At 56.9% G+C, this 26,742-nt stretch overlaps 1 protein-coding gene across 1 annotated transcript in view; it reads right to left on the bottom strand.

Annotated features, from left to right (window-relative positions):
• The window catches only part of MYO18B (myosin XVIIIB), a 225,302-nt gene that overhangs the window by 129,817 nt on the left and 68,743 nt on the right, over positions 1–26,742 (bottom strand). Inside the window, exons 18-25 of the mRNA XM_036013630.1 lie at positions 25,155–25,314; positions 21,669–21,852; positions 20,649–20,871; positions 18,498–18,607; positions 8,407–8,472; positions 3,704–3,832; positions 1,757–1,900; positions 624–713 (exon numbers count right to left, since the gene is read on the bottom strand). Of these exons, the coding sequence (XP_035869523.1) occupies positions 624–713; positions 1,757–1,900; positions 3,704–3,832; positions 8,407–8,472; positions 18,498–18,607; positions 20,649–20,871; positions 21,669–21,852; positions 25,155–25,314 (1,106 nt within the window). The remainder of the gene's footprint in view (positions 1–623; positions 714–1,756; positions 1,901–3,703; positions 3,833–8,406; positions 8,473–18,497; positions 18,608–20,648; positions 20,872–21,668; positions 21,853–25,154; positions 25,315–26,742) is intronic.

Here is a 26,742-nt window from a genome sequence, read left to right as displayed (position 1 = left end):
CCCTTGGTGGCGCTACTTTGCACTTCCTGATTGCTCATTGGGTTGAGCATCTTTTCATGAGTTCACTGGCTGTGTGAGTTCCAGCACATCTGAACCCTTCAAACCTGTGGGCACTGCAGATTCCCCCCCCTTTTTTTTTGCCCATTTTCTCCCTGTTGGAGTGAGCTGCCTTTCTCCCATGAGATGAGGGAGTTCCTTACATGTTCTGGATACTCTTTGTCAGTGATACGTGTTGCAAATCTCCTCTCCACCTATGCAATGTGTCATCATTTCATACTTTGATAAACTGAAGCTTATTTCTTACGTTAAAACAGTCAAATGTATCACGGTGCCCCTGCGACTGGTGCTTTTGGGACTTCAGAAACTCTCCGCTTTGGAGCCGGATCACACAAGGGGGACCTCTGGCCTGCACTCGCCCGTCCCGCGGCCTCAGGAGGTACTTCACATCCCTGCACCCCAGTCTCCTCCTCTGTAAAGTGGGGACAACGGCAGCATGCACCTCATCACTTCCTCGGGGGGGCTCCTGGAGCACCCCGAGCAGTGCCAGGCGGCGTTCGGTGCCCACGACCCTCCGCAGCGGCAGACCTCACCCGCCCGGAACCCACACAGGCCGCATGCGGTACCTTGCTCTCCAGCAGGTCTGAGTTCTGCCGGAGTTCCTGCCGAGACTTCTCCGATCTTTCTAGCTTCTGTTTCAGCACGGTGAGCTCCTCCTACGGAAACAAGCACCGCAACAGAAGCCAAGGTTGGCCAGAGGCACAGGTTGCAACAGTGTTAAGAGTGAGGTAGGAGGGGCCGGGGGATGGAGCGGGAGACTCGGCCAGCCTGTCTGCGGGACGCCCCAGCCTCCGTTCCTACACGGCCTCTTTCTCTCTCTCCTCTTCTCTTCATTCCTTTCTGTTCTCTATCTCCCTCTCTCCTCCCCATCTTCTCCTTCCTTCTCTCCCTCCTTCCTTCTCTCCCTTTCCCCATTTCTGAATATCAGCGTCTCTGCTCATGCAATTCTGCTCGACCCCAACCCAGTCCAGGGGCTGAATGCAAACCCTTGGAACGGGCCCCCTGCCTGACCCGACTCCTGACCCCGAGCCTGCCCGCGTGTGACAGAGAGCTCAGCTCTCCCTCTTCCCCCACGTCACTTTCCTGCACGTCACCCAGCGCTGTGCTCACTGTACCACCCACGCCAGGCAGGTACAACGGACCGTGGAGCAAAGCACACAAAGGAGCTCCATGTGGCCGCGACAGGAGAATGGGGATGCTTTATTTAAAAAGAAGAGAGACATGGCGTGACTTTTGAAAAATATCTGAAAGTGAGAAACTCCCGTTGCGGGAGAGGGTATGTGGTATTCTGAGAAAGAAAGGACCTGTGCGGGTGTGTTTGCTCATTTTGCACAAGAAAGAACAGGAAGGATAAATCAGAAATCCACCCAAATGGTGGCCTAGCCGAGGTGGGTGCTGAGGGGCAGGAAGGACAGCGGGGGGGGGGGGAGTGTTTTCTGAGAGATAAAGAGACGAAGGACTGAAGGACACAAAGGCCCCACCAGCGGGTCTCCCTGGGGTGAGTGGTAGGCACTCCCGGGCCGGGGAGCAGGTGGATCCCCTGGGGCAGGCAGGCAGCCAGGGCTCTCGGGCAGAACATTCCCAGCTTCAGAAGTTTCAGGTGTGGGGTGCTGGGCCGGAGGCAAGCACCAGGGTGGGGTGTCTGTGGGCAGAGGGGGTTGCCACTGCTCCCCAGCGCCCTGCATGCACGCGCACCAACCTCCTTGGCGCGGAGCTGCTCATCCCCGACGGTGGCACTCAGCAGGGGCCGGAGGGAGCACAGGAGCTGCCACCACGGCCAGCCCTTGACCGCCAGGAACACGGCCACGTTCTTCTGGATGCATCGCGAGGCCAGCCGACGGACCTGCAGGGGAAGGAGACCGAAGATCGGGGGGTCCGTTCTGAGCTGGAGAAGGGGCGGGAAAGCGACCGGGCGGAGGGTGGCGCAGGGGGTGGACGAAAGGGGTTTGTGTCCGGTAGAAGGGTTAGATGCATAAACATTAAAAGGCTTCCTTTCACGGACTCCGGCTCTCGGCATCCGGCATCACGCCACCGTCTAGTCTTCACAGTCACACGAGGGCGAGGAGTAGGACACAGTGTACAGTGGGTTGTGTCTTATCACCGGATTAGATACGAAAGTGACCACACGAGGCAAACATGACACTTGAAAACCCCTGAGACTGCCCGCTAGAACCTGGCCGTGACCATGCTGTTAGCTGTTGTTATCTTTAGGGGACGAACAGCATTCTAAGTGCATTCAACACGAATCCCAAGCTCCTCGACCCTGCGCGCACACCAGAACGTCCCAGAGGGTGTGTCAACACAGACTCGGGATCCCGCCCCCGGAGGGTCGGATCCGCAGATCTGGGGCAGGGCCAAGAGTTTGCATTGCAGACACATCCTCCGTGTTTGGGGATGTGGCTGGCCTGAAGACCTCACTTTGAGCGCCACAGGCCTCATCCTTCTTTCCAGAGGAGGGAATCGTGCGGACTAATGTGCCAGAAGATCCTCCCCCTCTCCCTGCCATCCCCATGGTCAGTGCATGCCCAGCTGGGATGGCCCTTCTTGCAATGTGCGGCACTGCTCTGAGCACCCTGCACGCTTCAGCTCAGGCCTCGCTACAGCCCTCTGAAGGCGGGTGTTATTATTGTCTCAGTGTTACACGTGGGGAAACCGAGACACAGAGAGGTCAGGTCCCGAGTCCGGCGTCACACAGCGTCTCCGTGGCAGAGTCGGGATGTGAACCCTGGCAGTCCAGCTGAAGGTAGAGCCCAGGCTCTTCATTAGCCTCTACCCGAGTCGTCCCAAAGCACAAGCCACTTGAGTGCAGTGGGCCAGTGGGGTTGCTCACAATATTTAAATCATTCACGTTCTTGCCTTTTCCTGCGTCTGCCTAGTGCGTGTACTTGAATTCGCAAATTCACATAAGCTGGAGGCACAGTAATGAGACTCCACAGCAGCAGGGGTAACTGACAGTCGCAATGCTGCATTAGCAGCAGCTAGTGTTTACTGAGCCGCTACTACGTGCCACGCACTGCACTAAGTGCACACAGTCCCATTTCACCTTTCCCCAGGCACCGAGCAGTGGAGGTGGGATTCGAACATAGGTCTTGTTTGTCTCCAGAGCCAAGCTGCCTCCTCTCCATGGTGCAGACTTTGGGGAGAAAATTCAGTCCCCGGAGATCGCTGAAGATGGCGGTTCGGGGCTGTGGACTCTACACCGGCCTCTGGTCCCCAAGGCCTCGGGGGCCGTGCCCCGCCCGGGCCCTATCTGCCGACCGGTGAGGGTTGGGACAGGGTGAAATCACACGCTGGCCCACAAAGCCTTGGCCCACCTCATGCACAAGGAGCTCAGGGCTGGCACCGTCGGTAATCTGACGTTGTGTCCTGGAACAACCGTAACACCTTGCAAAAGGCCGCTCAAAGTCTCACGCCTCGGGGTGCATTCTCGGGCTGGCAGCATCGGCACCATCGTGGGAGACACGCGGCCCCGGTGCACACCCCGCCCCACCGGACCGGAACCCCACGTGAACGCTATCCCACGGGGGCTGGTGCACAAGAGCAAGTGTGAGAAGTGCGGGGTCTCGGCCCCCGGACCGGCACAGACAGTGCTGCCCCAGGATGCCACGCCTCCGCCAGGGTCCTGCGGCGCCCCCTGCCTCCGTACCTTCAGCTTCTTGAATTCCTGGCGCGACAGGAAGCCCTTGCAGGCGGCCTGGAACAGGACGATGCTGTGAGACACCAGCTTCTCTCGCTGCTTCTCGAGCCTGGAGACCACGCCCGCCTTCAGGAAAACCTGGCGGGAGAGAGAGCAGTGGTGACCTCCCTGCTGAGGCAGACGGGCTGAAGCCAGCCAGACGAGGGTGGCTGCCATTGGGACCCTGGGACCTGAAATACCTGTTAGCAGCGGTCCTGGACTGGGGGGGTCTAAATCATCAAAGCATCACGCCGCCCGACAGCTCCTCTTTCCCTGCCTCTGGCCCCCGAATACTCAGAGTGTGGTCCACACACCAGCAGCCTCAGGACAGCCGAGGGTCTTGTTAAAAATGCAGACTCTTGGGCCCTACCCCAGGCCCGCTGAATCAGAACCAGCATTTTAGCGCCATCCCCACAGGGTTCAAGCACACTTTCTTTTAGGAACTACTGCTAAGACAGGCCCCCATAAGCCTGGCTGTGTCCCAGAATCACCAGGGCAGTGTGGCGAAGGCAGATTCCCAGGCCTCGCCCCAGGAAAGGTGGAATGAGTGGGCTTGGTGTCAGGCCTGGGAATGTGCATTTTTGATAAATGCCACTGGCCGAGAGAAGTGGTGCCCTAGAAATACGCGGTCCTGCCTCATAAGAAGGGGCAGAGAATGTGAGGGAAGTGAGGGCACTGAGCCCTCCTTGGTCAGGAGAGGACGGGGCCAGGCCGGTGCCGGCCCCGGGAGGCGCTCGGGTATCTAGCGGAAAACAGCCACATTTCCAGGCCCTGCCTCATCAATGATGGATGAGGCCTCCGCCGCAGCGGTGTGATCGATGCCTCCCCGGCCCCCTGTGGGGCCGCTTTCGGATCGACCGCAGGCAACACAAAGGGACTGTCTAAGAGGACCTGAGGCTCGGGGCCAGGCCTGCTCCCGCCGAGGTGGTGGGGCAGCCAAAGCTGGTCCCCCCTCCCCCCACCCCAGAGACGAAGGCAAGGGGGCCGGCTGGGCTCTGAGCCCGAGACGGGGGAGGGGTGGCTCTGCAGATGCCCTTGTGCCCGTTCTTATTGCAGCCTGTGCGTCCCTGTGCCGGCGTGGCCTGGAGCCCCGGCCGTGTCCAGTGTCTCTGAGAGCACCGGACAGCCCCAGCTCCGTCAGTGGCGACGCCAAGCACGCGGTGACACTGTCAGTTAATGGGTAGCACCTCGTGGGGCCCTGACTGCGTTCTGGGTCCGCGCTGACTGCTTGCTGTGCGCACAGAGCACTTCACGTGCACAGTCCTATATGGCGGTTATTATGAACCGCCCCCCCCCCCCGCCTCCCGCTTTGTGAAGGGAGACACTGAGGCTAAAAAAGGCAGCCTCCCCCCCTCCCACCCCGTGATCCTCCACAGCGGGGGCAGCAACATCAGGTTTACTTCCCTCTATCTGACTCCAGACAAGACTACAATTATCACTGAATGTAATTAACATTTGCATGGCATTTACATTTTTCAAAGCTCTTTCTCCTTCCTCTCATTTTAACACCACCACCCCCCCCTCAAAAAAAAAAAAAAAGACCCTACGAGGGATCTGTTGGCTCAGAGAGATGACGTCATTGACTCGAGTTCACATAGCCAGTGAGCAACTGGAACCCCACACCCTGAGCTCATCTGCACGGGTCCACCAGGTCCACATGAGGCTGCATGTCCCCACCCATCACGATACACTCCCCTGAAGTTTGGGGGTGACTCACGAGTCAGTTCCAGGTGGAACAAAGGGTCTCCTCATCGTCTCCATCCCCCTAAATGTGTTTTCTGCAACGGCGACCACTCCGCCTGGCTCGCCGAAAACCCTCTCTCGACGGGAAAACAAGAACTAGCACACCCGGCTGGTGCTCACTCCGGTTTGCGGCCCTCTGTCACTTTACAGAACACTTCATATCAGCCGGGGACACCAAGGCAATTAGCCTCATTGAAATAAAGACACGATCGACTCATTACCTATCAGATTGCTTCAATAATGACTGTATTAATTTCACAAGCTAGTGAGTCCTAAAAGCTGCTATAAAAAAAAAAAAAAGAAATCAATGCTCCAAGTGATGACGGCACCAGTTCATATATTACAACAGGCGGCGGGGTTCTGCCAAAACCGCTATTGATTAAGTATGAAGCTTTCATTAAAAAGATAATTGGAAACAACCATCCAGGGAAGAGGAATAAGTCATCGCCTCGGCAGAATCTTATTTTGATGTTTTTTTTTCCCCTTTTAAGGGCCTAGTGCCGACCAGAAGGCCACTGTGTGCAGGATTCCACGTCTCTCATAAATGTCACGGCCCCCAGCCCAGGCCTCAGTAAGGCACCAGGGACCGGGGATCACGAAGGGAGATCTAAGTCACTCGCATTTCATCGGTGCCGCTGCTCCTCGGGCCCACGCCGAGCGGCTCGTCCCCATCCCCGAGGAATTCGTGGGCGGCTCTGCTGTGCAAGCTGTTTCTCCCCTAAAAACGCCGAAGGCCAAGGCTGACGAATCTGATAGGGAAATAGCTTGCGTGTCTGGTACTGCCGAGGAATTAGCTCCTCTCATCTGAGTAATTTTCTAAAGACGTTTAACCCTTCCAACGGCAGACTGTTGCCCTGTTTCATAAGCATCTTGCCCTGCTGGCAAATGCATTCAGCCAGTGAGGACAGCCAGTCCCTACGGACGGACCCTTCGCTGGTCCCAGGGCCAGCTCGGGAGGGAGGAAGCAAGAGCTCCATTCCACCGAAGCTCGAGGGGTACACTGGGGACTCCCACCATCGGGAAGGGGGGGGCATGGGTGTGGCCCAGCTCAGCCTGATCTGTCCCCTTCAGAGCCTTCCCACCTACTAAGTGCCAGATCCTGCCATGAATGGGAGTTGCATCTGCCCATAAAGATCACAGCCTACTGCGTAGCCTGGCTGCCAAAGGATACATTGCCCTTGATTTGCTCTTGACCTTTTCTCAGTGAATACCAAGTACTGCTCCCCGGTGACAATGTCTCGTTGCTGGGATGTTGGCTTCTAGACCCCTTGCCCACCCCCTCACCGCTGTGAAACTGTGCCCAGGGACCCCTCTGCTTTCACCCTTGCTCGCCATAGCTGGTGGGGCCGTGGGGATCCATCTGGGCATTTATGAAATAACTGAATGATTATCTAGATCCGTGACTCTCAAACGTGAGAGTGCCCTGGAGTCCCCTCGAGGGCTTGTTCCAACCCCCGCCATGGGTTCCCACGCCCAGAGTTTCAAAGTCACCAGGCCTGGGGGAGCACCTAATAGTTCACGCTTCCGGGCGACACAGATGCTTCTGGCCCAGGGACCACACCGCCAGAGCTGCTGGCCTGCAAGGACGACGTTCTCAGAGCTGAGGAAGTAATTCCTCTGAGTCCAACCACGGAGACGTGTGTGCGGAGACTCTGTTGTCTGTGTACGTTAATCAACAACAGAACGCACAGCGTATCGGAAGGCCCCTGGGTTTGGGCCCACCCGGGTTTTCACGGGAGCTGTCCCCACACCCCCAGCTACCCAGGAGACCTGGAAAAGGGGCCGGCTCCCCAGCGGCACAGTTTTTTCATCTGCAAAGAAGGGATATGCCAATTATCTCACAGGAGCTCGTGAAGGAAAAACGAAAACAATGTGTGACATTGCCTAGCATCGCGCTCGGCTCCTGGTGGGAGCCCGTCCCTGGCACGTTTATTCCCGTGATTGGAGAAGCCTGCAAAGCTGCTGCCGGCTCCCAGTGGGAAGAATCGTGTGGCGACGACAGCAGACTGATAACAGCTTCAACCACACACTCCCGCAGGACCATGCGGTCTACGGGGACAGGCTGGGGTGTGAACGGGGCCATGACCTGCATCAAGGACGGTGAGCTCTCCAAGGATGGAAGGGTGACGGGTCGGGCTTCTCGGGGCTCCAGGGAGCACTGAAGGCCACGGGTGCCACCTCGGCGGGCTCTGGGGGCTCACAACCCTTCCCCAGCACCTCGAATAGCACTTGGAGGGGGACGGTGATCCTCAAAGTTTATTGGTTGATACTAATCGATCAGTAGATAACGAATTACAGCCTCTGTCCCCCACTTCCCGAACCATCGCCCACGGAACACCAGTTCTGGCACAGGGTAACGGGTCTTCTGCAGAACCAGAAGGGTAAGGGTCCCACGGCCAAACAGCTTGGGAAGCCCAAAATACTGCATTTTTCCTCTTGAAAACTTTAAATAGGAGCCTACTAGGGCTCTGTGAAATTCTCCAAATGTTTAAACAGTTTTGGAAGAGCTGTAGGCTCAACACCAGTTTGGAAGAAGCGTTTTCTCTCAACCCTAACGATCACGTGCCGCCCCCTCAAGCCTTTGCTTTTTGCTCCTCGCTGCTCATGGGTGAGGATAAGCATTGCGTTGCAGTTGGTTGCGGAGTCCGAGTCCCCAGGCTCCGAGCAACAGTGAGCAGTGTTTCCCCTCAGGGGTTCCGGCAGCTCTTCCTCAGGCTCCAGAAGGCACCCTGAGCCCCAGAATGCGAACTCTTCCAGACCCCGGGGGGTCCCGGGAGTGTGGCCTCTAATACGTGGTGTTCTGCTATGCTGTGTCCTCCCGCAGTGCAACACCATCTCCGTGGCCCCACAAGACGGGCAGGACACGCACTGGGTCCTCCCGGCTCCCCAGTGTCGTGGGCAGAACGGCACCCGAAAGGGGCTCTACTCACTTGGCTGTGCCCCACGGCCACGGCCTTCTTCTCCAGGTCCAGCGTCCGCAGGAGCTCCTCCACTGCCTGGGGAGGACAGAGAGGTGAGAGAAGACAGACAGCGGGCGGGAGACTCCCGACACACGAGCTCAGGCAGCCCGGGGTGGCCGGGAGACAGCGGGCAACCCTGCACGTCTGTGAGCTCCGGCTAGTGGAGAGAGACCACCCTCACCCGGGAGATGGACATGTACTGAGCACCTACTGTGTGCCATCCACTCTTCCGGGACCTTCACAGGCACCATCTCGTGTCGTCCTCAAAGCCACCCTAGGCAGGGTGTCCCATTACTATGCCCATTTTTACAGATGAGAAAACCAAAGATACGAAACCGAATGGTGGAGGTGTCGGCTACGGAAAACAGCACGGTGGTCCGGAGAACACTCAACGCAGAATCATCCCCACAGGACCCTGCAATCCCACTCCAGGATACAGACCCACCAGAAGTGGAAAAAGGGACCTGGGCAGATACTTGTAGCCCAAAAGGTAGATGCAACCCAAGCGCCCACTGGCAGAGGGATGGATAAACAAAACGGGGTGTTCACGACAACGGATACTAATCAGCTTTAAAGGGGAAGGAAATTCTGGCGCATGCTACAGTATGGGCGAACCCTGAGGACATTAAGCTAAGTGAAATGCACTAGCCATAAAAAGACAAATACGGCATGATTGCACTTACATAAGGTATCTGGAACAGTCAAACTCACAGAGACAAGAAGCAGAGCGGCGGTTACCAGCGGCTGGAGGGAAGGGGGCTGGGGAGTTAGTGCTGCATGGGTAGAGTTTCAGTTTTGCAAGATGGGAGAATCCTGGAGACGGATGACGGTGACAGCTGGACGACAGTGTGGACATACTTAATGCCACTGGACTGCACACGCAAACACAGCGAAAATGGTGAGTTCCGTGATATGCATATTTTACTACCAAAAAAAAAAAGCCTAAATAAAGGCATTTCTTCAACATTACAAGGTTACACAGAAGCGAACAAAGCCAGACCTGAACTGAGGCCGGTTGGTTACACGGTAGCACCGACATCCTGACCGCTTCACGAGACCGGAATGGCTCCAGAGGACTCCAAGCCACTAAGAAATGCACTCCCTGTGTCACTGAAGTCCCTTGTGACAGGCACCCCAATGCTCTGTCCTTCTTTCGTTGTATGCACCAGGAATGGCCTCACACCCAGAAAATATTTGCTAAATGGACGGCACAGCCGTCAGCCCTCTGTGCTGGACCTGGATCACAGAGGGAGAGCCCGTGGGTGACCTGTCTCCTATTCCCCTGCTATACCCGGTGCTGTTCTGCGCACACAGCAGCAGCTCAGTGAGCACGGTGCCTGAACGGACGAGCACCCAAACAAGAGCGATCCAACGGGGTTCAAGGAGAGGGGGGTGGGGAGGCAGACCCAGGCAAGAGAAACAAACTGTCTCGCAGAGGCTCCTGCATGCAGCCTTGGCCAAACCACCAGCTAATTTTCCTCTTCCCGTGAACTCCCGAGAGCTGGAACGATCCTGCCGGAGACCTGTGCCGTCACTCAGGCAGACACGGGTCGCGCCTGGTGTCTGAGCGCCCTCCGGAGGCCCTCCCCCGCCCTCCCCTATGCCATCCCTGATGGCCCTTCCTCCCCTCGAAAATCACAAGGTCTGCTTTCAGAATAAACTGTCAGAAAAGCAAACGTGACCCTCAAGAAGCAAAAGGTATTATGAGACTGGAATAATTTAGCGGATGAATTTCAATTCCACGGGTCATTAGCATCACAGAAAACTTCCTAAGAGATATATATATATATATATATATATATATATATATATATATATGTTTTTTTAAAAAAAGCTCATTAAAAGTTGAGTCCAAGACTGCAGTCTGGGAAGAAGTTCCCTCCCTCGACCTCCTACGAGAACAGTCCATAAGGCCCCTCCAAAAACGTAGTGGTTTCACTTATTGCATTTTAGCCAAAAAATGCGCCAAGGGAGCTATAGGCAGCAGAATGCAGAAAACCAGTACCTCCACAACACAGCATCTTTCCTCCCTGCGCAAGAGGAAAACAACCTAAAAATGGGCTGAAAATAGATTGGATGAAAAATAAATGAAGGTTACAGCCAATGCAATTTTTCTAAGTCCACCTTCCAGCCAATCCTCAGAGCAGACGTTGGGGGGAGGGGGGTGCATCGAGTAAGAATCTGGACTTCGGCCCCCCGGGCTGAGATCCCGGTGTCAGCCCTCATGGACTATGAAACGACCTTGGACAAGCGTTTTACTCTGAGTGGCAGGCTCCTCTTCGGAAAGACAGGGTGGCGCGGGGAGGGGGGCACAACAGTGCTCTCACAGAAGACGGTGGACTCAGCACAGCACCAGGCACACAGGGAGCACTGAATCGTACTGCGAGCCAGTCCTACCGCCCTGGGCCAGTCCCACCAGCTGTGTCACGGTCAAGCCTGGGGCAAAGGCTGGAGGGAGGGAGGGCGTGGCTGCAGGTGCCGACCTACCGGTACTTCTCATCCTCCTTCTCCCCTCCTGCAGCGCGGGGGTGACACTCCTGGCCCCGAGTAGGCTAGGGTTGGGATGAAACATTGAGAGAGCCTGGGAAAATGACTTTGTCGGTGACTTTGTCCTTAATTACTATTATCAGCGCCATCCCTGGTATCACTCTCAGCAGTTGTCACAGGCTGGGTGCAGCATCCGTGATCTCACTGGCCGCACGTTGACGGAACCCAGGGCCAGCATCCAGGCTTCCTGTAGGAAATGCCGCCCCCCGCACCGGGGGCTGCATCTGTGCGGAGCCAGCCGTGCCCCCTGCCCTGCCCGGATAACCGAACGAAGCGTGTTCCTCTGGACGGGGGACGCTTAGGAAAATGTCGGCAATGGTTTCCTCCCACATTTCCGAGTCTGACCATTGCTTCCAGCACCTTGCACATCACTCGTTCTATTTTCAAACCACGGCAACAGGTGCTGTTTTATACCCATTTTAGAGAGAGAGAGAGGGATCAGGAGCCACAAAATGACTCGTCAAAGGTCACATGTGACGGGGAAGCGCAACCCCAGGGAACCAGATTCTTTTTTTTTTTATTCTTTTTTTTTAAGATTTTATTTATTTATTTTTAGAGAGGGAAGAGAGAAAGATAGAGAAACATCAATGTGCAGTTGCTGGGGGTTATGGCCTGCAACCCAGGCATGTACCCCGGCTGGGAGTCGAACCTGTGACACTTTGGTTCCCAGCCCGTGCTCATTCCACTGAGCTATACCAGCCAGGGTGGAACCAGATCCTTGAGCTTTTTCTCTGTCCTCGGACAGTGGGCTCCCGTCCGGCCCCACCGGCTCACCAGGCTGTGTGACCCTGAGCCAGCCACCCCCCTCTCTGACCATCACGTCCTGGAAGAGGGGGCGGTCATGCCTGCCCTGCCAGGGCGCCGTGGGGACTTCAGGAGGTCACAAAAGTAGCACGTAGGCCTTCCACAAGCCAGGAGCTCCATAAATCCTCTCCCCCAGAAAACAGTGAGAAAAATGGATGCTATTTTCAAAACAACAACAAGTTTCAATACTCTGGAAATTGAGCCAGGAGATACAACAAAGTGGGAAGCATTCATTCAAGGAAAAACCTATCGAACGTCAGGGAGGAACAGTGGGGGTTTGTGACAGTCTTGAGTGGCGCTCTTCCGACCCCCCACCGAGCTCTGTCTCTGCAGAACCCTGCCAGGGAGAGACGAGCTGTGAAACCCAGCGGCTGCATTGCAGAAGGGGCTACATACGAGGAGTGAAGCACAGGGAAAGCCCCACACCCAGGGCCACTGTCAGAAACACCAGTGACCTCGGCAGCAGACAAATGAAGGAGGTCAATGGCACAGCCAGCCTGAGACTGTTATGCTGACTGGGGAAGCAATGAGCATTGACCAGCCAAAATTTAACAGGGAGGTGTGGGAATGGGGCAGCCTTTCCCACACCTTGAGAAGCCCCCACATAGTTCTCGCACTTGGAAGGCTGGCACGTGATCAAGTACACGTGCACGCACGAGAGACAGAGGGATGGCCCTGGCTATCTCCAATCCCCACTTAAACATAAGGCCATGAGCCAAAGAGAGTAAGAGCAAGACACAAATGTCATTGCCTGAATGTAGAACACATTTCCCAGCACACACACAGCTCCAAGCCAATTCGGCGAGCGCTTCAGACTCACGGTGTGTGAGGACGGCCCCTACCGACCGCTACGCTGACACGGGGCACCCCCCGAGGACCCACAGCTGATAGTAAAAACAAGAATTAAACGCTGAGCAGAGCTATTAGCAGTCTCATACCACGGGGGAGACGGACTCCAAAAGTCTAGTCCAGATATGTTAGTTACTAAATAGCTGGGGGACCAGAATCTAGAGATGCTCTCACATGGTATCTCAAATGTCCAGTCGTAAACAAAAAAAAAGTTACAAGTCATGCAAAAACAACAACACCTACACTCAAGGAAACAGCCACCACCACAAAAGCAGTCAGCAGAAACCCTCTGTGGGCTTAGATGTTGGACTTGACCATGACTTCCAAGCGGCCCGTATCAGAGCGCTTCCTGCCATGCCTGGGACACGTTACGTCTCCATAAACGCTAGTAACTGGTGGAGAGATGACACATGCATCACCTCTACCACGCTAGGCTCACAGCATGAGTCCCTGAATGTACCTGGGAGACACCCACCTCATGCCTCCACTCCCAGAGCCCCTTTGTGTCCTGGAGGTTTGCAAAGAGCTTCCCCCCAATGCTCGACAAGGATGCACCCAAAACGCACGGGGGCTGACATCTCACACGGAGCCCAACACGCGAGGTGGCAGTGAGAGGCTCCGGGAGTGAGAAAGGGTCACGGCCGGGAAACGCTGCCCCAGCTCGCACCTGAGCGAGCCGTGTGCATGGGGAGCCGCGTTCGTGGGACGGGATGTTCACCCGGTGAACCTCGGGGCTGCCAGCAGCACGGCACCTTGTCCACGAAACGCCATGACCCAGCGGCCACCCCGGCCCCGCAGCTGCCCTCTGCTAGGGACCTACTGTGTGCCGGGTGCTTTGTTATGCCCCATCAAATGCCACCTGTGGGCACGAATGAATGGAAGGGAGGGATGTCACAAGCCAGGCTTCGAACAAACAAACTGTATGAACAAGTACACACACACACACACACACATAAAATTGGTTGGTTCACACTAAATGGAAAACACAGAGAATTATCGGAACAGCTGACTGGAAATGGAGGACAGCAAGGTGAGCAAGAAAAGGATCGTGAATAAATAGTGTCTTAGGCTCTGGGAGTGCCTGAAGAGTCGTTCAGCACCCTGAGAGCGGACAGCTCCCCCGACCACGGGCTCACGGGGGGCCTCTTGAAAGAGAGAGACTGAGACGAATTAGGAGGGAACTGGGAGTGTCCACCCGAGTCTGAGATGAAATAAGAGCTGCTGCCTTTGAGGAGGTAGCTTAACATTCCCTAATTGTGTTCTTCAGACCGAGTCCCCAGGGACGGAGACTGGGTTGGCTGAAATCGATCGACAGTGTGCTGCAGGCAGTCTCGGGGGTCGTCACGTTGACGAGACAGACCTGGCAACTCCTGCCTTAGGAGCAGAGACCGGGGGACCGGCACCTGGGTCAGAGTCAAGGCGAGCTGAAGGAACACCTCCACTGACCTGCCGGGGAGCCCCCCATTCTGGCTGCTGTGGGTGGGCTTCAGTGTAAAGTATCGATTTAACCAGATGCAATAACCCAGGAGAGAGGAATGGGCCCCAAGGTGACTAGAAGGGAATACAAGGTCATGATGCAGACTGGAGCACGGGCCTTGGTGTCTAGGGGAGGCGGGACATCCTGAACAGCTGGAGGTCAGCGTGAGGACGTCACTCCCTAGACAGGACCATGGAATGGGCAGAGTGGACTTGAATCCCTTCCTGATTCTGCTTAAGCCAGATCAAGTCATAAAGGTCAGGTTGCCTACGGCACGCCCTGTTGAAAACCTCTCAGCGGACCGTCACTGACCCCCGAGGAAGCCCATACTCTCCAGCTCTGCCAGCAGTGACCCACGGCCTGGCCCCTGCCAGCATCTTCGGACCCTTTCCTGGACACCCGACACCCGGTATGCTCAAGCTGCGCGAAGCCGGGCACACAGCCTGCCGGCTGCGGGTCTCCACACAAGCTGCACCCCGTGTGCGCCCCTGCCCTGATGCCTCTGAAGCACCCCTCCAGGCTCAACTCAGAGATGCCTTCCCTGCTGCCCCACTCCTACCCCTGCCGAAGCATCGGATGTTTTCGGGGTGTTCCCTGGGGCATCCTAAAGCCGTCCCTCTGTGCAGACATTGCTTGTGTGAGTGTTTCTCCCCCAGTGAGGCTGTCCTGTTCACCTGAGTGGCACCTAGCACGAGGCCTGGCACAAAGTAGGCACTTGGCTAAAGGTGGGTGAAATGAATAATCATTTTAAATGAACACCACAGATGGCACATTCTGTAGAGAACCTCACCCACACCGCTGGGCCTCAGAGAGCTTCCATTCAAAAAAGTCTTGTGTGGGCGGGAAAAATGCTCCATGTCACTGACGATCAGAGAAACGCACGTTGAAAACAGTAAGATGCCACCTCACAGCCATCAGAAAGGCTACTATAACAAACAGGAGGGGAGTGTTGGTGAGGACGTGGAGAAAAGGGAACCCTTGTGCACTGCTGTGGGGAACAGCATGGAAGCCCCCCCCACCCCAAATTAAATATAGAATACCGTACGATCCAGAAATTCTGCTTCTGGGCACCTACCCAAAAGCACTAAAGCAGGGATGCCAACAGAGACTGGTACACCCGTGTTCACGGCAGCATTATTCACAACAACCAAAAGGCGGGTGAGAGCGGCCCCAGCGTCCTCTGGCAGGAGGCTGGACAAACAGCACGTGGCCCATCCACACGACGGAGGATCACTCAGACTTCAGAAGGGAAGAAGTTCTGACACGCGCTACAAGCGGACACACTCTGAGGACGCTGCGCTGGGTGAAGTTAGCCAGTCACGAAAAGACAAACGCTGTGCAGTTCCTAGTACAAGGCACCGAGGGGAGTCAAGTGCATGGGGACAGGAAGTGGAAGGGCGGGTGCCGGCGCTGCGGAAGGCCAATGGGGAGCTAGCACTTAAGGGGTCCAGAGCTTCAGTTTTGTGAGATGGAAAAGTTCTGGAGAAGGATGGTGGTGATGGTTGCACAGCAATAAGAACGTTCTTTTTTTTTTTAATTGTCACTGGAGGATATACTCGTTGACTTCAGAGAGAGGGAGGAAGGGAGAGAGAGAAAGAGCAACATCCATGTGAGAGAGAAACATCGATCCATTTCCTCCATGCACGCCCCAACCAGGGATTGAACCTGCAACCTTTTGGCGTACAAGACAGCACAGCCACCGAGCCACCACCCGCCAGGGCCACAATCTGAGGGTTCTCAACGGTACTGGTCTGCAAACTGAAAAGGCTTCAGATGGCCATGTTTACGTGGCGTGTGTTTTCCCACAATGAAAAGTAAAAGGCCTACGTGAGGCGCCCCAGTGCCAGAGCGGAACCCCACCACCGGCCTGGGTGGGGACGGCCTCAGTGAGGGATCCCCTGCTGTAAAGCGGGGATCGTTCCAGCAGTGGGATGGCCTCCTCTGGCCAGGACTGCTCAGGCCAAGGACCTGTGACCTTTGTCTCCTGTGCCTGACACATGGCGATGACGGTTTGTGCACACGTGGTAACAGATGTGTGCGTTTTCTGTTCCAGGAACACAAAATAGCCCGTGGGCACCCTGCCAATGACGGCACGTCTCTGAGAAATCCTCTGGGCGTGAAAAACCAATGTTTAGGCGCCGCATGCCAGGCACACAGGGGACCTCACGGAGGCCGTTTCCTACCCTGACGATGAACTCCCTCTGCTGCCCTCTAGTGCCTAAAGACAATATTGACCTTTCCCCGCTGTCAAACTGGTCTTGAATCCTGAGGTCTTAACTGCTTTACACACACAGGCTGACAGTTTGCCCACCCGAGCACATGTTCATGTATAATTCATGGCCTAGCACGCTGCCTGGAAGATGAATATTTATCAGCTTTTTCATAACAGGCAGGATTCTATTTCCTTTTGCTGCTGCCAGAACACTATACTGCAGCAAATGAAATTTGTGAGCAAATGAAAAAAAGAATCAGCAGCAGCGAAAACTTCCCAGCAAGTCCATTCTGCGTGTAATTTTCCACTTCCCGAGGCCTCCAGCGTGGGCCTGGCGTTGGTCGGGGTTTGGCTGCGACGGAGAACTGCTAAGTCGTTCGGAGTAGAAACGCTTCCTTCCACAAGCCACGCCCACCTTCGCCGCACTTCGGGGCCACTAGCGACTGCCAAGGCGCCCAAGCTCCTCCCCACAGCCCAAGCTCCTCCCACAGCTCCATGCTGGGTGCTCGCAGCAGAGGTCTAGTTGGGCCAAGGGGCCCCCAGTAAAGACTGATACGCAGTGCTCAGTGGGGCCCAGCCAGGCCAAGTTTTACCGCTTCCAAATGGGCCGCCACCCAGACAGAGGGTGGCCTGTGCCACGCCAGCTGGGTCTGAGGTCCCCTCCCCGTGGTGAACTAGGAGGGCCTCGTGGGAGGGGCTGTCTTGTCTTCAGGAGGTGGCCCGTGCCCTGGTCCCTGCAGCTGAGAAGACTCAGGAAAGGACCTAATGACTGTGGCTCTGTTTATCCTTCCGGCCTTGTGGCTTTCGTGACTGCTGTGACTGGGGGTTGGAGGGCCGACGATCTCAAGCACACGTGGGCACGCTCCCCTGGAGGTGCAGTTTCAATGTGGTGGTGGAAGTGCAGCCTGGGCGGCTCGGTTGCCGCCACTCTGGCCTTGAAGGACAATGACAAGGACGCCGATAATAGGGGTTCATGGGAACGGAGCCCTCAGCACGCACCAGGCTCTGTGCCAAGCACGTCAACCACACTGTTATATACATAATCCTCAAAACACCCCACTGAGGTACGCCTTATTGCTGTTCCCACTTTACAGATGGGGAAACTGAGGCAGCCCCAGCCGGGAGTCTATCGCAGGTCTGTGCGACTCTGGAGCCCCTGCTGTCACAACGACTCTCCTTGGAATGACGACACTTGGGTTCAGGACAAAACCCACTCGTGCCTGGCTTGAGTGGCCTCAAGGGCGGCCGACCGTCTCGTGAGGCTCTGTTTTCTCCTTTGTAACAGGGCCAGCACCGCTCTTGTGCTGCAGGGCTGCTGTGAGGATGCCAGAGGATTTTGCAAATCCCAAAGAGCTCTCTAACCATCCATCAGCTGGTGGCCGTTCTCAGTGGAAACATCACGGAGGGTTTGGCACTGGGGGTGAAGACCAGGCCCCAGCCCTAGGAGTCTGCGGTAGGGTCAGAGAAAGGGGACGCAGGGGCAGAAGGGCAGGGGCAGGTGTGTGTGGTCCTTCACTCAGCAGAAGGCTGACACCTGCCGAGAGCTGGAAAACACGCGGGGGACCGACTGATTTCACGTCAGGGTAAGTGCTACACAGACATTACAATGAGGTAAGTGGTGGACAGTAACATCTTCCCAGCATCGGAGGAGCAGGGCGATGTGGCCAAGCAAAGATGGGGGGGGCGGGGGGGGGGGCGCCCCAGACAGAGGCATCAGCTAGCCACAGGCCCTGTAGGACAGACGGTTCATGGCAATTCTCTACCACAGGGCTATGGTGTGCAATGCTTCCCAACTTTTCTGATAGTGAAGCCCCCTGTTCACGGACTATCTCGGGGCGCTGGTGCCGAGTGCAACTCCCTCTGGAAGTGGGGGCTTTCACCTTGCCAGGGGCCCGTCTGGCTGGGACACGCCCTTCTCACCGCTCTGATTCTTCTCCTGCACTTCCTCACGCAGGGTTTCAGAAGGGCCACTGTGGGATGGGTGGTGTCCCGAGTGACATGGCAGGGGGCGAGGCCTGGCGCAGGGATCTGGGCCACACCTCACACGGCCCTCGTCTTTGCCCCCAAAGCCCGGCTCTCAGACCCCAGCTGCTCGAGGTGGCCTCTTGTCCTCTCCTACAGAACAGAAGCATCCAGGGCCCACACCCGGGGCTGGCGCCCATCCCCACATACCTTCCTCTCGTCTATTCCCTCGGTGGCCGACAGGAACTTCTTCGCGAGCGGGGGGTCCAGCACCTGGAACCGCCGGCGGAACCGGGCGAGCCCCATGTGGTCAGCATAGCCTGGGGGAGAACAGGAGCCTGGGTGAGCAGACCAGCCTGGGGCCCGGCTCCCAGACTGGCCACTAACCTGCTCCGAGGACTCGTTTCTCGGGGCCTCAGTTTCCCCATGTGCTAATGTCGGAGCTCAACCCACACACCCTGAAGCTCTCTGTGGAACACAAACCCTATAAAATGCCCCACAACAAGTCTGGAAAAGCTGAACCCTTAGCCGCCCCCCCCGGGAGTTCAGCATCCGAGTCAGAGGCTCCTGGAAGCTCTGCAGGGAAGATGCCTGCTTTGCTCTGCTGAACCCAGAGTCCCCCGAACCTGCCTGACCTCGGGGAAAGCGCCCAGCACCGTCGCAGTCCTCCATGAACAGCACACATGTGTGTGCATTATGCATGTGTGTGTACCTGTATGTATACATTACATTTGCGTGAATTCAAGAGCATCAGTATTTTACATATGTATGCCTCTGGGGGTGCATGGGGTATTTCTTCCACGGTGTGAGAAACACAGAAGCAACTTCAGAGCAGAAAACAATGAGGAAATGAACCGGGTCTGGGAGGCAGCAATTGCAACAAGTTCCACCGCAAGCATCGACCCTTCCCTCGGTTGGAAAACCCATCCTGACCGACGGGGCCCCGCTGAGAACGCAGAGGGCAGAGGCCGCAGCAGGGACCCCGCAGCAGGGACCCCACCCAAGGGAGGGCCCAAGCTGACCTGACCTCACACTTGGGGACCCTGACGCTGTCCAGGGCCCCTGCCAAGGCCCGGCACCCCCTGCCAGCCAGCCAGGAAGAATCGATCAGCCGCCTGCTGTCACCGCCTGGCTCTTGCTCTTCCCCTGTGACATGATCTGTCTCCCTCCGCCAGTGGCTGCACAGGCGGGAGGGGAAATCAATGGGAAGCTCAGGGGAGCGAGGGGCTCATCTTTGCTTCCAGCTGCTCCCGGCTTCTCCGCCAAACACCTTGTGCCCAGGGTTCCATCATTAACGCAGTGGGCAGAGATGGGGGCGGCACGCACCAGCTGGCGCGGTGGGGACCAGAGACATTAAACAACTCGGTGTTCACCTGGGCTCCCCACCAGCCCCAGCTTCTGCAGGGAGACCCGCTGCACCTGAGGCATTGCTAACTCCAGGGAGGGGCGTCCATGAGCTGGCCCCTGGGGCCTGAGAGGCAGAAGAGAAGCAGAAGGATTCGGAGTGAACTGAACTCGTACAATGAGCCAACGGCGGCGAAGCCAGACGTGAGCTCGCTTTCTGAACTGCGGGCCTGCAAGACTGCACTGCTCTGCTTCAAACCCCTTCCTCCCCCCCTCCCCCGCCACCCCCTCCTCTCCTCAGCTGGACCTGCAGAAAACCCACCTTCCAGAGACCAAACTCACAGCCTTCCCGGATGGGTCCCCCCACCTCGTCTCCCACAAGTCCCTCGCTCCCTTTGAACCCCATTCCTCGGCCGTGCCCCCCTGCCTTGGTGATGCGGATCCCTCTGCCCGATGCGCCCTCTCTCCCTGGACCCCACAGGTGGGCCGCGTGTTTTGTGTCCATACCCAGCTAAGATGTCCCCTCCTCCAGGAAGTTTCCCAGCCTCCCCTGTGAGAGGCCAGAGCTTCCTCCTCCAGGCACCTAGGTACTTCCTGTGCCCCTGAGTGACACAGGCCCTTGTCACATCACGCCATTATCACCCGTTTCCACGCTGGTCTCCCGAACCAGGCTGGGTCTCTTAACCAAACCACTACTCCCTCAGGGAATTCTCTTCTCGACCCCAGGGCAGAGGCTTCCAAGCGCACTTGGTGGTGGAGGGAGGAGGGTAAGACGCAAGCCCAGCCGTGCAGGAGCATAGGTCTTCCACACAACAGGATGGGCTCAGGATTTGGAGAGACCTGGTCCAAATCCAGGCTCCGCCACATCCCAGCCGAGGGACCTCTTTTCCCTCCCTGAGCTCCCACTTCCTCATCTGTAAAGCTCCGGGGCACACAGTAGGTGCTCTCGTCCCCTGGGTGCCCCGGGTGGGCATGTCCCGGAGTCAGAGACAAGGCCCTTGCCCCGGTGGCTCTCACCTGTCCTGTGCAGACGCAGCGCCTCCAGGATGCAGGACCCTGAAAGCTGGGCCCTCAGCGCCGGGATGTCCACGGGCAGGGCCCCGCCAGCCCCGGGTCTGTCCCCGCCAGGTTGCGGCGGGGTCGGAGGCCCCTGCCCGCCCCTGCTCTCCAGCATCAGGCTCGGCACCAGGCAGTGGATGAAGTATAACTGCGATCTTCTGATCACGCTGGACAGCGCGTCCTAGGGCCGAGGGGAGAGGGAGTCAGGGCCAGCTGGCTCAGGGCGAGATAGGCAGAGCTCCGGACTTCCCCAAACAGCCGGTCAGCCAGCCTGGCCCGGGCCTCTCCTGCCCACAGCTGGGTTTGTGCTCGTGAAAACTAAGGGGCCTTTACAAGGAGTCCTTGCATTAACAGGTGGGGAAACTGAGGGACTCAGAGGGCAAGCAAGAGGCCTGAGCTCACACACCACCAGCAGAAGAGGGGACGAGGACCCAGGGCCCAGTGCGTGTGCCTTTCCGGTGTAACATGTTGTGAGTGTCTCTCAGAACTCACCCCTCCCCACCCTGTGCTTCGGGCCCAGCCTGAGCACTGACCAATCACGCTTTCTCACGTGTCACCGGATGAACGTATGCAGGTAACGCAGTTACATCCAGTGCTGCGGCCGCTGCCTTCTCCGGGGGACGGCGCAGTGGTGAAAATGCAGGCATTTGACCGTGGGGAGGGAGGGGACAGGCAGGCGGGCCTGGTCTGGCTGTGACATCCGTCACCTCGGTCAAGAGGACAACTGTGGTTCCCACAAACTTCCAGAGGCCACTCAGTACAAAGTAGCCGAGGCTTTGACCTCAGCCTTGGGCCCGTCACTGGCCCGAGGTGTGACTGTGGCCAAGTCTGTCTGCTGCTCTGAGTCCCAGCTTCCTTCTCTGTGGGGCGCGGGCCGTGGGGCAAGCCCTGCCCCCTCAGGCTCACCGGGGAGGGTGGAGATAACCCCTCCTGGGGTGGGGGGGAACACACAGCAGAGGGGACGGGGCTCCCACTCACCATCTGTAGCTTGATCTGGGAGCACGGGGCTTTCCTCTTCACTGCGGCAAAGCTGCTGGCAAAAACCCTCCTCACGGCGCAGCTCCTCTGCAGGGCCTGCTGGGAGGTGCCCTCCAGGCCGGCCACAGCCCGGCACACGGGGGACAGCTTGGCCCGAGCCTGGAACAGGCTCCTCAGCTCCTCCCTGGCAGGTGCGGGGAAGGGAGAGCGGCTTCAGGGGTTTCACAGGGAGTGGGTCCACCTGGCTTCCTGCAGATCTGCTTCCCACACCCCCCACGCACCACACAAGCTGTTTACTGCCCTTTTCTGCCAGACGCGCCTTTGCTTCGTGACAAATGCTGCTCCTTCCTCCTCGCCCCTCCCCTCCCCTGACCTCAGAGCATCTCTCCTTCTCTGCACAGTCCTGTCGCTTCCACACCCATGGGGGTACTATCGAGCCTGCGCTTCCTCAGAGGGCAAACCGTCTGTGTTATCCCTAGAACAGGTCCAGCCTGGGGGAGACATTTCCTCTGTATTTCATGTGAGAGTGGACCTATCAACGAAATGTCTGGCCTGATGCCGAGGGGTGGTCAGGGCCTCCCCTGGGCACTCCTATGAGGCACAGGGTCCGAGGTTGGTGGGAGAGGGCCAGGGCCCCTTGTGTGTCCGCTCTGATGACCTTGCACTGGCCTGCCTGCTTCTGTGGGCAGAGAGGAGAAGGGAGGCCAGGCAGACTCTGCCGTGCCCTAGGATGTCCCTGGTGCCCCGAGAGAGCCCCGAGCTTCTGGAGTCGCACCTGCCCCACCCCTCCCAGAGAAGTGACAGGCACCTTCCATTGTCCCCTCTGTGAGTCCAGGCCACACCCCCGGCCCGAGCCCCTAGTTGTGTTATCACCCGTCTCCCTCTGTGCCTCACCCAGCTGTGCAAACTACTGAGGAAGTGGGTTGCAAATGCCCCAAAGCTGTCTAAATGGTTAAAGGCATGACTGAGCACAAAGGTTGGAAATGGCCTGAGTACACTTGCATGGAAATATAAAAATCCAGGGAGGGGGCCAGGGGAGCCCCCTGGGAGCAGGAGCCCTGAGAAGGAAGGGCAGGGCCCTGGGGGATGTGGGTGCCATGCCCTGGCATGGGGAGAGGAGGTCGCACCCCCAGTCCTGGTCCCTGTACATGAACTGACCCACCGGTCTGTGGGGCTGGGAGCCCTGGCCTCTGGTTCTCAATTTACTCTGTGATCTTGAGCTTGTTGCATGTCCTCTGTGGGCCTCTGCTTCTGATATATGAAGCAGAAGTGTTTGACCAAAATTTGAGAGCGCCCAAGAACCTCCAGAGAAGCTTGCAGCAAAGCAAGTCCCCAGGGCCCGCCCCCAGAGAGAGTGGGTGGTGCCCGGGAATCAAAATGCTAGGCAGTCCTGGCAAATGCGGCATCCTCGGCTGCAGAACCGCACGCTGAGGAAAAGCGCTGTTCGCTCTCAGACCCCACCAAGGCCTGGCTCTCAAGCATCCGTGACATCCCGGTGGGACTGACTCCCAAACCTGCCCCACGTTCACCCCGCCCCCTCGAGCTGTGGCTTCGCCCACCCGTGCTTGCTCCTTCCTCCAGAATGGCCCTGGCCCACCGGGCCGTCTGGTTCACAGAGGTTCGCCTCGCCCTTTCCTGACCGTATTTGCAGCCACCCAGCCTGAGCCGCAGGATCTAGGAGCAGGAAGAGAATGGACGTGGCCACGAGACACGAGCTGAGGACCTGCGCTCCTTAGTAAGCCGTCAGTCATGTGACGTCACCAAAGCATCACCACACCCACTTCTCAAACTGTGAAACTGAGGCCCAGGTTGTGCAGCTTGAAAAAGGCAAAAGCAGGAGTTGAACATTTGCCCGACCCCTAAGGCAGGCAATACCCAGCGGATCTTGTGGTCTCATCGGACAAATCCTTATTTTAGGGTGGAGAAAACCAAAAGAAAGAAAAGAAAGAAAAAAAAGCAAGCAAGCCCAAGGAGGGAACGTGCCCCCAGTGCCCCAGATCAGGGATTGTCAACCTTTTCCATCTCATGGCAAACATAAAGTGCTTACTAAAATTCCGCAGCACACCAAAAAAAGGTTATTTTTTTGGCTAATCTATCAAAAATGGGTATAATTTTGATTGATTTCCCAAAATAATAACAATAATAACTATTATTATATACTTTATTCTCCAAAGTGACTTTTTAAAAAGTCAGGTGCCTATACTTGTATATAAGTATTTCTGGTACCAAGAATTAACCAATCAGACACAACCTTATTAGGCAACATGACCAATAAGAGGCAACTTTATTATATGACCTACTTATTTAGGGTTCAAGACAGGGCGTTCACACCAGACAGCTATCGTGTTGGCTCTTATTCTTTTTATCTGCCAGTCTTAGGAAAAAGGGCTCAGTGCCCCTGACTGAACAGTCAGGTGCCGCCTGTTTTAGAGATTCTTGCGGCACAGCGGTTGAAAACCGCTGACCTAGGTGACAAGGGGCAGGGCGAGGACTTGACCCAGGTGCCCTGGCTTCCTTCAGGCAGCCCTGGATGCTCGTCACCCTTCCCTGCACCCTGTCCCCTGGCTTGATCTCGCTGCTGGAGCTGAACAGCCGTGCGCCCTGCTGCACACACGTCCCCAGGCAACTGTGGCCCTGGGTCCCGAGAACCTCTCCAAGGGTCACTTAGCTACGTTGTATCTCAGCTCTGCCACGATTTTGCTGTGACTGAAGGGGAGCCACTGCACTTCCCGGGGCCTCCGTTTTATCATCTGTAAAGTGGGGCTAAGGATGCAGTGTTGCTGGAAGGATTTGTAAGACGCGTATAGAGCCTTTTGCCTGACGCCAGGCACATAGTGAGTGGTCAGTACGTGTTCCTTCCCCTCTCTCACACCCCAGACACCTCCCCGGTGGTCTCGGCTTCTCTCCTTGTCTCCAAGCTCTGGCCCTGCAGGACCCCAGCACTGAACTTGGGAGGATCACTTTGCATACTTGCACAGGCACGCACACGCACACGCACGCACACACACGCATTTCCCAGGAACTCTCGGAACCGAAGGCAGCAATTGGCTGCCAGCCCTCGGCCAGCACACTTCTGAAAAGGGCCGTCAGGGAATGCAGTGAGCTTTTTATAACGCTACAAAACATTATCACTTCGGTTTTACGACTCCCTAGTTCTAGGATGTCCATAAAAGTTGTTCCAGTCCCATCATCTCTGAGACACTTAATGAAAGGCAAAAAAAACGAAATAAGAAGTCACAGCTTTTGAGCTTTTGTTCCACCTCCCCAGAAGGCCGGCGCTTCTCCTCGGTTGAGCTCGCTCTGGCCCCGGGGAGACGTTGAACTGCTCCAATTTGAGTTACGGTTCCTTGCGTGATTGGGGACAGTTCCCCAACCAGCCCTTACTCGCTGGGTCGCTGTGACTGCACGGCCCCAGCGGGGAGACACCGGCAGAGCCTCAAGGGGCTCTGACCCACTGACCCGTCCCCAGCCCCGGGGGGGACTCACCTCTTCGACTGCTGCAGGACCTGGGGCGCGTCCAGGGCCGAGAGGTTGGGCTTGGCCTTGTGCAGCCAGCCGGTGAGGTCGTAACGCACGGGGTCCTGTCCCCGCTGGTGGGAGACCTCGCACTGCAGGGGCTGCTCACAGGGTCGCAGGGCAGAGGTCCCTGAAAGCAGACACAGCATGTGAGTGCCAGAGCCCAGCGGGGACCCTGCAATCGGGGGGCATCACCAAGAAGACACTCTTTCCATTTGACTATGTTTCCAGGCAGCTCAAGCCGACAGCTCCGGGGACCTGAGTTTTTCCTGTTTGTGAATTTGGTGACATTATTTCCACCATGGCTTTTACTCCTCCTTGCCTTCTCGGCTCCGGAATACCCGTTTCCCCAAACTTCGTTAGCGCGTGCAATCTGCACGGCTCGTCACCGCACCCATGGATCATCTGGGCTGTTATTAATGTTCCCCTTAACTCGGCTCACATCCTTACAGAGAAGCCCATTTATAAAGAGGGATTAGATTGCAGTTTGGTGCACAAACTCTATTTTTTAATATTCGTGAACATACATAATCATTAAAAATTTTGAAAATATTCGTGTGCCACCTAAAAATCCTCCTGAACACTATCGACCAAACAAACTCACAGCCCGAGCCTGGGCGATGCTGGCAGACACTCGGTTGTAAGTGAGTGAGTGGGAGAAACGGCTGGGCTTGGGGCTGAAGAAGACCTGAGTTCATACCCTGCCTCTACTACTTATGACTGTGTGACACAGGCCAAGCCACCTAGATCTCTGAGCCGCAGTCTCTTCCCCTGGGAAATGCGGGTGGAGTAACACATGCTTCCCAGCCTGGCCTAAGGCTCGGAGGAGACAGTGTGTGTCAGTTTAAGAGAGTGCCTGGCACGTAGTAGTTGCTCAGTGAGCAACAGTGGGTGTCACTGCCATTTCCTGCATTGAGACTTTGGCTGGTGTTCTGGGGTCACCAAGGCCTTGTCTCTACCTGCCCAGCGCTCAGCACCCTGCCTGGCACAAGAACGGAGCCTGGCCCTGGCCTGGTGGCTCGGCTGGTTGGAGCATCATCCCGTGCACCAAAGGGCTGCAAGTTCAATACCCGGTCAGGGCATATCTAGGTTGTGGGTTTGATCCCCATACTGGGTATGTATGTTCACTGCTCTCCTCACCATGGCTGTGCCGCTTTAGGTGCTGGTGACACTGCAGTGACCAGCCCCAGCCCTGCCCTCATGGAGCTGACACACCTGCCCATGTGGACAAATGCCCCATGTCCCACAGTGATAGCTGCTGTGGAGCAGAAGAAAGCTGGGGAAGGGAGGCAGGGGCGGTCAGATAGGCCCCCTAACCCCCCCCGGAGGTGAGGCAGCGAGTCACACTGACATGTGACGGGAGAGCGTCCAGCAGGAGGAACAGCCCAGGCGGGGACCCTGAGGTGGGAGTGTACCTGGAATGGCTAGGTGCAGTGGAGAGAGCGGTGTGACTGGAACAGAGTGAGTGGTGTGACTGGAACAGAGTGAGCGAGGAGGAGGGAAGGGGGAATGGCAGAGCCCACAGAGGCCTGGCTGCGGTCCAGGCACTGGGGGTCAG

Source organism: Phyllostomus discolor, chromosome 13, assembly GCF_004126475.2.
Source record: "Phyllostomus discolor isolate MPI-MPIP mPhyDis1 chromosome 13, mPhyDis1.pri.v3, whole genome shotgun sequence".
Lineage (NCBI taxonomy): Eukaryota > Metazoa > Chordata > Mammalia > Chiroptera > Phyllostomidae > Phyllostomus > Phyllostomus discolor.
Note: the sequence above shows the minus strand (reverse complement) of the source record. Positions and strands in the feature narration are given on the sequence as shown.